The following is an 11,188-nucleotide window of genomic DNA, read 5'->3' as shown; positions in this document are numbered from 1 at the left end:
GTTTTACCACTCTTATCCCTTTTAGTCTTTTGGACAGTGAGCAGGGGCTGTGGAATCCAGCAAGAGCCATGTGGCCTGCCTACTGCCTGGCTAGGCTGGGAGGAGGGGTGGGGAAGTTCTGCCGGCTGGCTGCCATGGGAGGGGAAAGGAGGGGAGGGGTGGCTCTGTGGTGGGGGAGGGAGAGGCTGGGGAGACTGCCCCCGCCCTGCCGGCTCAGAAGCTTGGCAATTTTGGTGGACAGGTTCCAGAGGAGAGTTCAGAGCCTCTGAGGCTGCACAGCTGGAAGCTGTTGCCTTGAGTTTGGAGCCAAGGGAGGGTGGGGGGAGAACCTCTTGTATTCTTTTGAGACACAGTATCAATTATTTCATGTGCTAGGGTTGACACAGTGCCAGATGTGGCCAGCGTGATTTTAGCAGGCCTGCCTCCTATTTTCACCCCACCCCATACCTTTTTTAGAGTGTTGACCGTGCCTGTCATTAAATTATGTTTGCCACTTTGGTTTTCTATAAAAGCTTTGGTTTTTGCTTTGCCTTTACTTTCCTGGTGCATCTTTGAATACCAATAGTGATTGCTAACCACAGACTGCAAGTGATACCATAGGAATAGGATACAGGGCCTGCCTGGGAGAAGAAGCGGGGGCATGGGAGGTCTCTGCAGCAATGGACCTTGGTCTGATCCCCTCCACAGTATCTCCACCACTTACCACGGTCGTTCTCTGGTGGCCAGAAGGTTGAATTTGGAAGCCTTCCATCCAGATGTAGTTCAATGGAACAGATTCAAGGAGCCCTAGTGTTATAGGTACTATGGGGGATCATAGAGAGATGGAACTGGTTATGCCCTTGAGGAATTTACATTCTAGATGTGAAAACAAGACTTCCCTGCATATCCAGTTAAGTCTGTACCAGTGACAAATGCAGAATATAGACACATTTTTCTGATCACCAATGTAATACATGGTTATTAAAATTAAATTCAAACATAAAAAGAAACATATTGTAGAAAGTCCCCTACAATCTAACTCCTCCCCAAGATAACCACCGTTATCCGTTCATATTTGAGGTGCTGACATTTAAGCTGACCTTAACGTAAAATCCATAGAAGCAGACTGATGGAAGGAAAGCAAGCATCCTGAGGATCTAATCTCTTTCAGGGAGGAGCACCCCACTAGCTTCCCTGACAAATGGTGAGCCAACTTATGCTTGGACACCTTGGTGACAAGGGGCCAAAATGCCTAAGTAGGAATTAACCTTTGTTAAGTACCACCCTGTGCCTTATGTTCTAGCCAATGTGTTGGGCATCTTATAGATGCTATTTAATTCTCATCACAATCTTATAAAATAAGTATCTTTATCCTTGTTTTACAAATAGGAATACTGAGACTCAGAGGTTACTTGCCAGGGTGACAGAGCAGCAAGTGGTATCAAGAGTCCTGCCATTCATGAGCTGTGTCATCTTGGGCAAATTATTTTATCTCTGTGGCTCAGTTTCTTCACTGTAAAGATGAGTGATAATAGTATCTACTTTACGAAGAGAGTTTTTCAGATTTATGAGTTAACACACATTAGGCCAGTAGAACAGTGCTTGGCACATAGTATGTACTCAGTAAGCATTAGCTGCTATTTATTGCACCTTGTTTTCTCTCTTGTTCTAACATAAGCCCTAGCATTTTTACACTTATTTTAATTCTATATATGGCCTCTCTGTCCTCCCCGCCATCCCTCACACTTTCTTTTTCATAATTCCTTCTTCTGCTTCCAGTCATTCCCTTCTCTTTATCCTGTCTCCACCGTGTCTCTCATTCCCCTTCTTTGCACTTTCTCTTACCTTACCCCCCATGTCCTCATCACCTGTCTCCTGCCTGTTGTGGCAGCCTCCTGACCCACCTCCCTGCTGCTAGTCTCATTCATTTATATACCAGAATAATTTCTCGTAGCACCCTTGTCATCACACCACATCTCTATGCTAAAAACAAACTACAAAATAAACGTCCAGATTTTAATTCGATTTTTTGAAGTTTAAGATTCTCCACCTCTTACCCCAATTCCCCCTTCAAGTCTGTCCTCCACTACTTCCACACCTTCTCTCTGCTTTCCCTTCTTCCTTACTTCTCTCTCTCCGTTTCCATCTGGGCAAGTTCTACCTATAGATTAAAATATCACTTAGTTTTAGGTCCTTCCCTATTCTCAACTGGTTAGAATTTTTGTATCTTTTTGTGAGAGTTAGCACATGCTGTCTTGAAATACAATTTCAAGTCACATTTCTTAGAATTATAATCCACCTTAGCATAGATGCTGGGTTTAATTCACCTTTGTATGCTCTCTAAAATGTCCTCCGGCAGTACCTTTTGCCCAGTAGGTGCTTAATGAATGTTTGTGGTGTAAGTGAAAGGTGAGGGGCTTCCTGATGACTGGTGGGTTTCACTCGCGCTCTTGGTGAGGGTCACTGTTTAATGGGTGTAAACGCGGTTGGTTTTGTTTTCTAAGAGTCAGACATCTTTTCTTTTCGGCCATGCCGGCGCTGGGTCCCAGTGCCTCTGTGTGTTAAGGGGCTCCAGCCAGTGCCTGCCGTACTAGGTCCCGTGCCTTGGCCCCTCAGCCCCTCCCCACAAATGCTCAGCGGAACGGGGGATTAGGTTCTGGCAGCACAGCTGGGATTTTGGCGGCCATTCCGCAGTCGACAATAGCACGCAGTCACGACAGCGCAGGCCTGCGCTCCAGGGCCGCAGTCTGCCCAGGCTCCTTGTTTGGGTGGCCGAGGGGGAGGAGCGGGCGCAGCGCAGCGGCCTGGCCAAGCCACGCAGAAGGTACGGGCTGGAGAGATTCCCTCGGGGAACGGGCTCGGGGGCGGCCATGTCCCAGGGCAGGCGGCGCCCGCGTAAGGAGACCGGCGCTTTGTGTGTGAGCGGCCTGTGTGCTTAGAGACGCAGCGCTCCCTGGAGCCGGCAGGAAGCTGCCCCCGTTTAAATGGGCTTGCGTCTTGCTCGCTCTCCAAAGCCTCTGTTCCCGGGTCTTCCTCTCTGCCCTGCTCGCCGCCAGGCAGGGCTGATCTAATCATCAGGGCAGTCCGTGGCCTACCCTTCTTTGCTGGCCAGAGATGGACAGGCTGTCACTGCTGTCTTAAGAGCGCAAAGGGGGAGTGTCCGGGGGATATCAGGTTTGTCAGGCAGGCCGCTGTGAAGTGTGTTTTGTGTGTTTACGCCACAATTTGCTTTGGCTCTCGCCACTATTTCAGTTCAGTACTTTTGTCTGCCGGCTCCTCCCCCACCCGCACCCGCACCCCATCCCCCATGCGCCCTAGTCTCTTGTTTGCAGGCGAAGCCTTAGCAGCCCCACCTCTCCAGTGCTCCAGGGCCCCCTCCTCCTTGCCCCCGACTGCCACCCCTCCCCCCCCTTGCTGAGAGTTCCCTGCTTCGCCTGCGCTCCCAGATCGCGGAAGCTTGCTGCGCCTTTAAAGAAAGCAGACTCCTGATTGTGACGCACTTCTGGCTGTCAGCCAGGAAGATCGCTCCTGCCAGGCTGAGAAGAAAACCAACAACTTTTCTTTTGTGTGTGGGGTTACTTTCCACTAGACCCCCCCTTCCTCCTCTCCTTTCAAGATTTAAGTGCTAATGGCGGATTAGAACCTGTAGATACGTGTGGCTTTGGGAGTCTGGTAAGGCCACCACCCCCACCCCCACCCCCGCCCCCACCCCCGCGCTGAGACTTTCTCTCCCTCACTGTTTCTCTGGGTTTTTGTTCAAACATGGAGGAGGGGGTGCGGTGGACTCCCCTCTTCACCTCCCTTTCCTGCGCCATCCTTGAAGGGGAGGGAGAGGAGAGGGAGAGCAAGTAAACACTCTGAAACAGGCGCTGGGAGCAGAGCTTGCCAACATCCGGGAGTTGGCGCCTTTCAGAGCAAAGGGTTGCTTTCTTCCCCCCTCGCGTAGATGTCAGCGTGTTTTTGTTCAGAGGGGGAAAGCGTGTGCGCCTGCACGTTGAGCTGTAGACAGCTCGGGGGAGCGTCTCCATTCCCGAGTGAGGCCTGGGTGTGTACGCGGTGGTGGGGAGTGGAAAAGGTTCATTTCGTCAGCTGGTAGGGACCAGGGGGTGTGAATATAGCACTGGGGCAGGTGCTGATGAACTGCTGGAGTGAACTTGGGTGTGCGTGTGTAGTCTGTGGCTCTGGGCCCCAGATCTGGTTCATGATTGCAGCCCTCGTGCCCATGGCCTTCTGATCTCGACCCTCCAGAGCATGGGGGGAAGGGTGATAACAGTAAGCCCCTTGGAAGAAACCAGGGAAACCTTGGTTTCCCTTGCAGTTCTTCTTGTGTTCCTCACCAGTACTCTGGGCCAAATTCTAGGCTACACAGAGGGGATGGTCTGTGTGAAGAGGAGGAGGCCTGAGTCCACAGTGAGCCCCTCAGAGGGCTCAGGAAATACATCCAGCAAGCTGGTTTGCCCTGACCTCAGGGGTGCAGAAAACCTCTTTGGACTTGCACAAGACATCCTGCTCAGAACTCCCCAGGGGTTGAAAAGGATTGTGTTTTTCCTTCCTTGGCTTCTCTTGAAGCTGCTGGTCCTTGGGCCTTTTACCTCCTCGGAGCCAGGGGATGCACCAGCAAGATATTTCCTGTCCTTTATGACAAGTTAGCCAGTGATGACATGGCTTGACCTTTGTTGGGCTGCTCTGGGGCAACCTACCAGATGAGGTCTGAGTGCTTGCTTGACTGTGCCTCCTCACCTGTCAGAGGAGAACGCCATCAAAGTTAGGGTGTTCACTCTTTGGATGGGGTGGTCTCTCAGATGGTGGTGGTATCCCTTTTAGAAAGCCGTACAGAGCTTGGAATGCTTATGGCTACAGGCAGGCAGGCTGTTTGGGTAAGTAGTGGTAAATCTTGCTATTCAGTGTGGGCACAGAGTTGGGAAAGCCATTTCCCTTTTGAGTTGTGACCCTGTGGTCCTTTGGAACCCACAGTAGAGAGGGGGTGGGTCTTAGGGCAGGAACCTTTGAGGTGAGAGTTTGTGTGGGCTTTGGGTCCTGAAATTCTGGGAATGGGAGCTAGCATCTGAAAGAATGAGGGTCCAGCGGAGGTAAGGGCCCATGGGCTGAGTGATCAGTATAGTTCTACAGCTGTCTGAGACCAAAGATTACTTTGGTGTTACCTTGGGGTAGGGCTGGTGTTTAGGAGGTCAGTAAGTGGCTAAGAGGTGGTCTCAAAAGGAGCTGGCACCGAAGTTGAGGGGCGGGGGGTAAGGAGAGCAGTGCTGCCACAACTCAGACCTTTGGCCTTTGGCCTATCACTTGGTGAACCCTTAAAACTGAAGCTTTTCCAGAACAGACCCCAGAGCTCAGCAACCTGACCCTCCAGTCCTGGTCCTTGCATCTGAGCAGGTGGTTTGCATTAGCTTCAGCCCTGGTATGAAACCAGGACTAGGTTTTAACTCTTTAAGACCCAGAGAGGGTACAGGCCAGGTGCCAGCGTATCTCTTGAGTGTCAAGTTCCTTGTCCTGATAGATCTTCTCTGGAAACATAGAGGGGTTACTGTAAATGTGGGAATTGATCCTGATGTGAGGGGGTTATATTATGTCAGTTTGAAAATGTAAAGAGGTTGCAAGGCCTTTAGTTTATGAGGCAGCTGCTTCTGTATCTTGGTTCCTTCTTGAGCCCAGAGAAAAGATAGGGTGCCTTCTCTTCTGGGGCACTTATTTTCAAAGAAAGAGGTAGGTAGGAACTCTGAAGGTGTCCACAGAGGGCCTGCCTGCATTTTGAGATTTTGTTTGTTGATCGGGGATGGTGGGGGTGAATCTTAGCAGACCCTTCTGTGAAATGGTTCCAGGGTACGATTGTGGGGATCTGTTTTTCAGTCACCATCACCCAGTCTTCTGGGTGGGGCCTGCCTCAGATTTCAGGGGGAGGGTGTGGAGGATGGTGCTCTGGCTGGGAGCCCTAGGTTCCAAGCCAAGGCCTGCTTAAAGTTGTAGTCCCAGTGCCCGAGGACTAGCCGTGCCACTGGCTTCAGTCATTCATTACCTGGAGAAGAGTGAAGGGCTGGGCTGCCCTAAAAGCCTTAAAAGTGTCCTGTCTCTGAGAAAGTGCCCCTCTGTGGGATTTGAGCTGATAAGGTCTTGCCTCATGTTGAGTATTGGATTCTACCTGTTCCTGTGCCTGGGGAGCACAGAAGAAGGCATTTGGCCTTGACACCAGTTTTAGACAGGCTCCCCTGGGGGGACGTAAGGGTTGTATGTTTTGCCTCTGAGATAAAGGGAAGAGGTTGGTCAGGTCATTTTTAGCAACACAGCTGTGGAATCTCTCAGAGGGGGCAAGATGTACCTCCGGTTGCAAATAAAATTTGACTGCAGTTTTGGGCCTCACCAAAAGGATAACAAGTCTAGAGGCAGCAGTGGGGATGACAAGGAGGTGATCTGGGCCTCATTTCCCTTGTTCCTGAGTTGCTCAGACCTTCCCCCTGCCCCCCCACCTAAAGAAGCCCCAGTAGAGCATTTGGACATTTCTGCCTTCACTCCAAGGGCCAAGCATGGTCCTTCTAACTTTAGGTTGGCCAACCACCAGAAAAGCCTTTTTGCAGTGCAGTAGTTGAGACTTCTTTGCCTTCATGCTACCTAGGGAGCAAGGAAGTCAGTGCCCACAGATAGGCCATGCTGGATGAAAATCATCCAAAACTGAGGAAAACATAGGCCCCTTAGCTTCTCTGCCGTCCTGAGAACTCCCTTAATCACTTCACTTGCTTTTGCCAAAGCCTAGGTGAATTGGCTTATTTCCAAGACTGTGATGTTTGTATGACAGGTGGAACCACGTTGGGTTTTGCAGGGTCAGGAAGCAATTAATTATAATTAGCATTTAGTTATATTTAGCATTTAATTATTTTCTTCTATTATTTCATGCTTCTCATATGTTTTTAAAAATTAATTAATTTTTGGCTGCATTGGGTCTTCGTTGCTGCCCGCGGGCTTTCTGTAGCTGTGGTGAGCAGGGGCTACTCTTCGTTGCGGTGCATGGGCTTCTCACTGCAGTGGCTTCCCTTGTTGTGGAGCACGGACTCTAGGTGCATGCGTGGGCTTCGGTAGTTGTGGCTCACGGGCTGTAGAGCACAGGCTTAGCAGTTGTGGTGCACGGGCTTAGTTGCTCAGTGGCATGTGGGATCTTCCTAGACCAGGGCTCGAACCTGTGTCCTCTGCATTGGCAGGTGGATTCTTAACCACTGCACCACCAGGGAAGTCCACTTCTTTTTTTAAAAATAAATTTATTTTATTTTTGGCTGCATTGGACCTTCGTTGCTGCACGCAGGCTTTTCTCTGGTTGTGGCAAGTGGGGTCTACTCTTCGTTGTGGTGTGCAGGCTTCTCATTGTGGTGGCTTCTCTTGGGAGCATGGGCTCTAGGCGCGCAGGCTTCAGTAGTTGTGGCACATGGGCTCAGTAGTTGTGGCTCATGGGCTCTAGAGCGCAGGCTCAGTAGTTGTGGCGCACGGTCTTAGTTGTTCTGTGGCATGTGGGATCTTCCCGGACCAGGGCTTGAACCCGTGCCTCCTGCATTGGCAGGTGGATTCTTAAGCACTGTGCCACCAGGGAAGCCCCGGGAAGTCTGCTTCTTGTATGTTTAACTTTGCTCCTCACCATGCTGTAAGCCTCTCAAAGCAGGGACCATGTCATTGTCTCCCATTTCCCATGAAGCTTCCAGCACAGGATGAACATATGTAAGGACTAAGAAAATAACCTTTTTGGTTGGTTGATTAAGCAGAGTACACTTGCATAGGAAGGCCTCAAGAGATGATGGGTAGTGGATTATCAGATTTATGTATCTCTTTCCCCTATTAGACAGTGAGCACCTTATGGACAAGAATGGTGTCTTTCTTATCCCCAGCACTTTGTATTCAGAAAGTACTTAGCAAATGTTGGTTCCACAGAACCCACACCTTGGAGATGCTGATATGTGGGGAGAGTTATAGGTGATGTGGCTCTTACCACTCTTGCTCCTCCTCCTACTGGAGTAGTGACAAACTTAGCACACCTGTGGCAGTAGGAGGCAGGTGGTGGGGCTGATTACTCCCAGGAAGATTTGTGGGAATTATGGGGGCCTGCTAAGAGTTGTTGGGGAATATTTAGTCACCATGTCTGTGGTCTCTTGAGCAGGTTAGCAGGCAGATGGCTGATTCCCCCTGGGAAGGGAAATTGGGGTAAGAATACCAGGACCAGTACTTAATCTTTCATTAAATGTGCTATGGGATCTCCCCCAGAATTGGATTTGGCTTCATCCAGTCTCCCATTTGAAATACGTCTTTGACATTTTTGTGAGGGATATAAAAATCCATAATTTGAAGTGGTTTCCCCCAAGGACTTGGTTATTGTTTATTAGGTGGACTTTGGGTACCTACAGAAAAGCCAGAAATCCACCTTTTTGCTTAAGAACAGTGATCATTTATTGAATATGTACTGTGTGCCAGGCACTGTGCTGTTTGCTTTATCTGCTTTATCTTGAAGCATCACAGTAACCCAGAGAGGTTTTTGCAGGTCCCATTTTGCAGATGAGGAAACTGAGACTAAAAGAAGTTATGCTACTTGTCCAAGGTCACAAGACCATGGTCACATAGAATCAACATTTACACCTATGTGTCTGAAAAACCATGTTTGTTCCATGTTTTAAGGGCACCACATCCCAAAGAGTAGGGTTGAAGTCCAGGTTTGAATGTTGTATTTTCTAAGGGACAGAGAGGTTGTGTGTAGAGCTTGTGGACATTGAATTAAATGCAGGGTTCTTTATTGTCAGCTGTGACACAGTAAGTTTTATAGTGATTTTGATGTGTACTCTGAGCTTTCTAAAAACTCCCATGGTCCCTTGGTAGATTAAGTGCCAAGTGAAGAGTGACTTAAGTGTTCAGAGCTGGTAAGTGAAACCATCTCCCCCCTCTTCCTTCATCGTGGATATCTGATATAATTAACTGTACTGCCTCTTCTCTTGGGTTCCAGGTGCATTGGGGTGACTGTCTGGTTTCAGCAAGATGACGCTCCATGCCACCCGGGCAGCTGCACTCCTCTCTTGGGTGAGTGGTCTTCCTCTCCTTTGTATGCCAGACTTTTCCAGGAGGCTTGGGAGAGGTGAGAGAGGAGTTTTCTAGGAGTCAGAGCTATGTAGAGTCTTCTCCTCTCCAGACAAAGGAAATATAGTTTTCCTTTGCCTTTCCCCTTAGTTTTTAACTTTTATTATTTTCAGTGATGTTGCTGCTGACATGTGATCCACAACTTGTGTACCTTAGAAAAGGCTTCTCTGAGGTATATCATTCCTTTTTGGTCATAGAAAGGGTGGCTGCAGAGCAGCATGGAAACCCATTTTTATGTGCATTTCCTTGTGCATGTTTCTGAAAAAGCGTTGACACTGAATTTCAGTGGCATGTAGGGACTTTGGTCTTGAAAGGCCTTTAATCTCAGGGCAAGGTTCTCCTGGCTCTCCTTACCATGTTTCTGTGAGCTTCCATTGTCCTCTTGGTGCCTTCTTGATTACTTCACCAAAATTCTTCTGCTAGGTCTTTTCATATACTTCTGCCCAAGACAATGGCAAATGAAAAAATAATGCTGAGCATTGGGAACTGCAGAGAAACAGAAGAGGCCACGGAGTGTAACGATGACACGCATGGGCCTTAGAGTCAGACAGCCCAGCTTAGAATCATTGCTCTAGCCTGTGTGACCCAAGACAAGTTACTTAGTCTCTCAGCACCTCATTTTTAAAATGGAAAGAAAAAATTTTAAAAAATATATTCTAAAAATAAAATAATAATCATTATTGTGAGGATAATAAGATAATGTCTGTAAAAAGCACTTAAATATTAAAATATTGCCTGGGCGACTTTCTTGGCAGTGCAGTGGTTAAGACTCTGCACTTCCACTGCAGGCAGCACAGGTTTGATCCCTGGCTGGGGAACTAAGATTCCGCATGCTGCACAGAGCAGCCAAAAAAATAAATAAATAAAATATTGCCTGGGCATGCTATTTGGTAAAGGGTATTTTAGTAGTCACCCTGACTATTGACCAATCAGGGCCAGTTAAAGAGCCAACTTCAAGAAAGAATTACAGAATCCTTAAAGGAAATGAACTTTTAATTTCCAAGGAGGGTGGGGGTTTAATAAAACAGGGTCTTTAATCACTGTCAAATCTGTAGTCAGGAAGTATGTATTTAGCGTACAAAATGTGCATCCTTAGTCTTCAGTTTCTGAAATACATGCAAACTGTTTAAAATGGTTGTTTTATATTTTATATTTACATTTCAGTGTTTTATGTCTGTATTAGAAACATTATCTCTTCCTCCTCTTCCCCAGGAGAAGCCTGGTTGGGTTCTGTCTCTGTGTCTAGTTCAGTAGATTAACTGAATATTAGAGGATCCTTTAGCCATGTTGTTTTAAGTTTATCAGTTTATTTATTTTGGTTCTAGGCTTGTTTTTATAGTGACTACTACCTTTACAGAGAAAAACAGACACAAGACTAGTTTTATTTAACAGCAGATACTTGTATACTTTTCTCAAAAATCACAATGGGGCTTCCCTGATGGCGCAGTGGTTGAGAATCCGCCTGCCGATGCAGGGGACACGGGTTCGTGCCCCGGTCTGGGAAGATCCTACATGCCACGGAGCAGCTGGGCCCATGAGCTATGGGCTTCCCTGGTGGCACAGTGGTTGAGAGTCTGCCTGCCGATGCAGGGGACACAGGTTCGTGCCTCGGTCCGGGAAGATCCCACAAGCCATGGAGCGGCTGGGCCCGTGAGCCATGGCCACTGAGCCTGTGTGTCCGGAGCCTGTGCTCCGCAACGGGAGAGGCCACAATAGTGAGAGGCCTGCGTACCGCGAAATAAAAAAAAGTTAGGCAGCTAAAGTGGATTTTATGACACTGTAGCAACATGGAATAACGCTTGGTAGCCAGAAGAGTGGCATAGAACACACGCGTGTGACAATCACAACTGTGATTTTTTAAAAAAATGACTTAGGAAGAAAGACTAGAAAGAAATATATCAAAATGCTGAAAGTGCATGTATTAAAATACTAGTGAGTGGAGTTTTTCTGTTTTCCAAATTTTCAGTAATTTATTTTCTAATGTAAAAATAAATTTATATTTTATTTAACTTAAAGTATGGCTTGAAATTATTCTGTACCCAGCAATTATAATGAGTATATTATTATAGGGAATATAGGGAACTTTAAGATGCAA

The 11,188-nt window shown here is 47.9% G+C and overlaps 1 protein-coding gene across 5 annotated transcripts in view; it reads left to right on the top strand.

Moving 5' to 3' along the window:
* Nucleotides 1-2,689: 2,689 nt before the first annotated feature.
* Nucleotides 2,690-11,188, top strand: part of NUMA1 (nuclear mitotic apparatus protein 1) — a 38,572-nt gene continuing 30,073 nt past the window's right edge. For 3 of the 5 annotated variants that reach the window (XM_067038800.1, XM_067038801.1, XM_067038797.1), the window contains exons 1-2: nucleotides 3,426-3,651; nucleotides 8,963-9,036. In XM_067038800.1, coding sequence (XP_066894901.1) covers nucleotides 8,995-9,036 — 42 coding nt within the window. In that variant the 5' untranslated portion in view covers nucleotides 3,426-3,651; nucleotides 8,963-8,994. Of the gene's footprint in view, nucleotides 2,804-2,838; nucleotides 3,154-3,425; nucleotides 3,652-8,962; nucleotides 9,037-11,188 lie in introns of those variants that run through there. The other 2 variants (XM_067038798.1, XM_067038799.1) reach the window with 2 other exon arrangements.

The sequence above is a fragment of the Kogia breviceps genome, chromosome 7 (assembly GCF_026419965.1).
Source record: "Kogia breviceps isolate mKogBre1 chromosome 7, mKogBre1 haplotype 1, whole genome shotgun sequence".
Lineage (NCBI taxonomy): Eukaryota > Metazoa > Chordata > Mammalia > Artiodactyla > Physeteridae > Kogia > Kogia breviceps.
The sequence above is the reverse complement of the archived record's forward strand: the minus strand, read 5'-3'. Positions and strand labels throughout refer to the sequence as shown.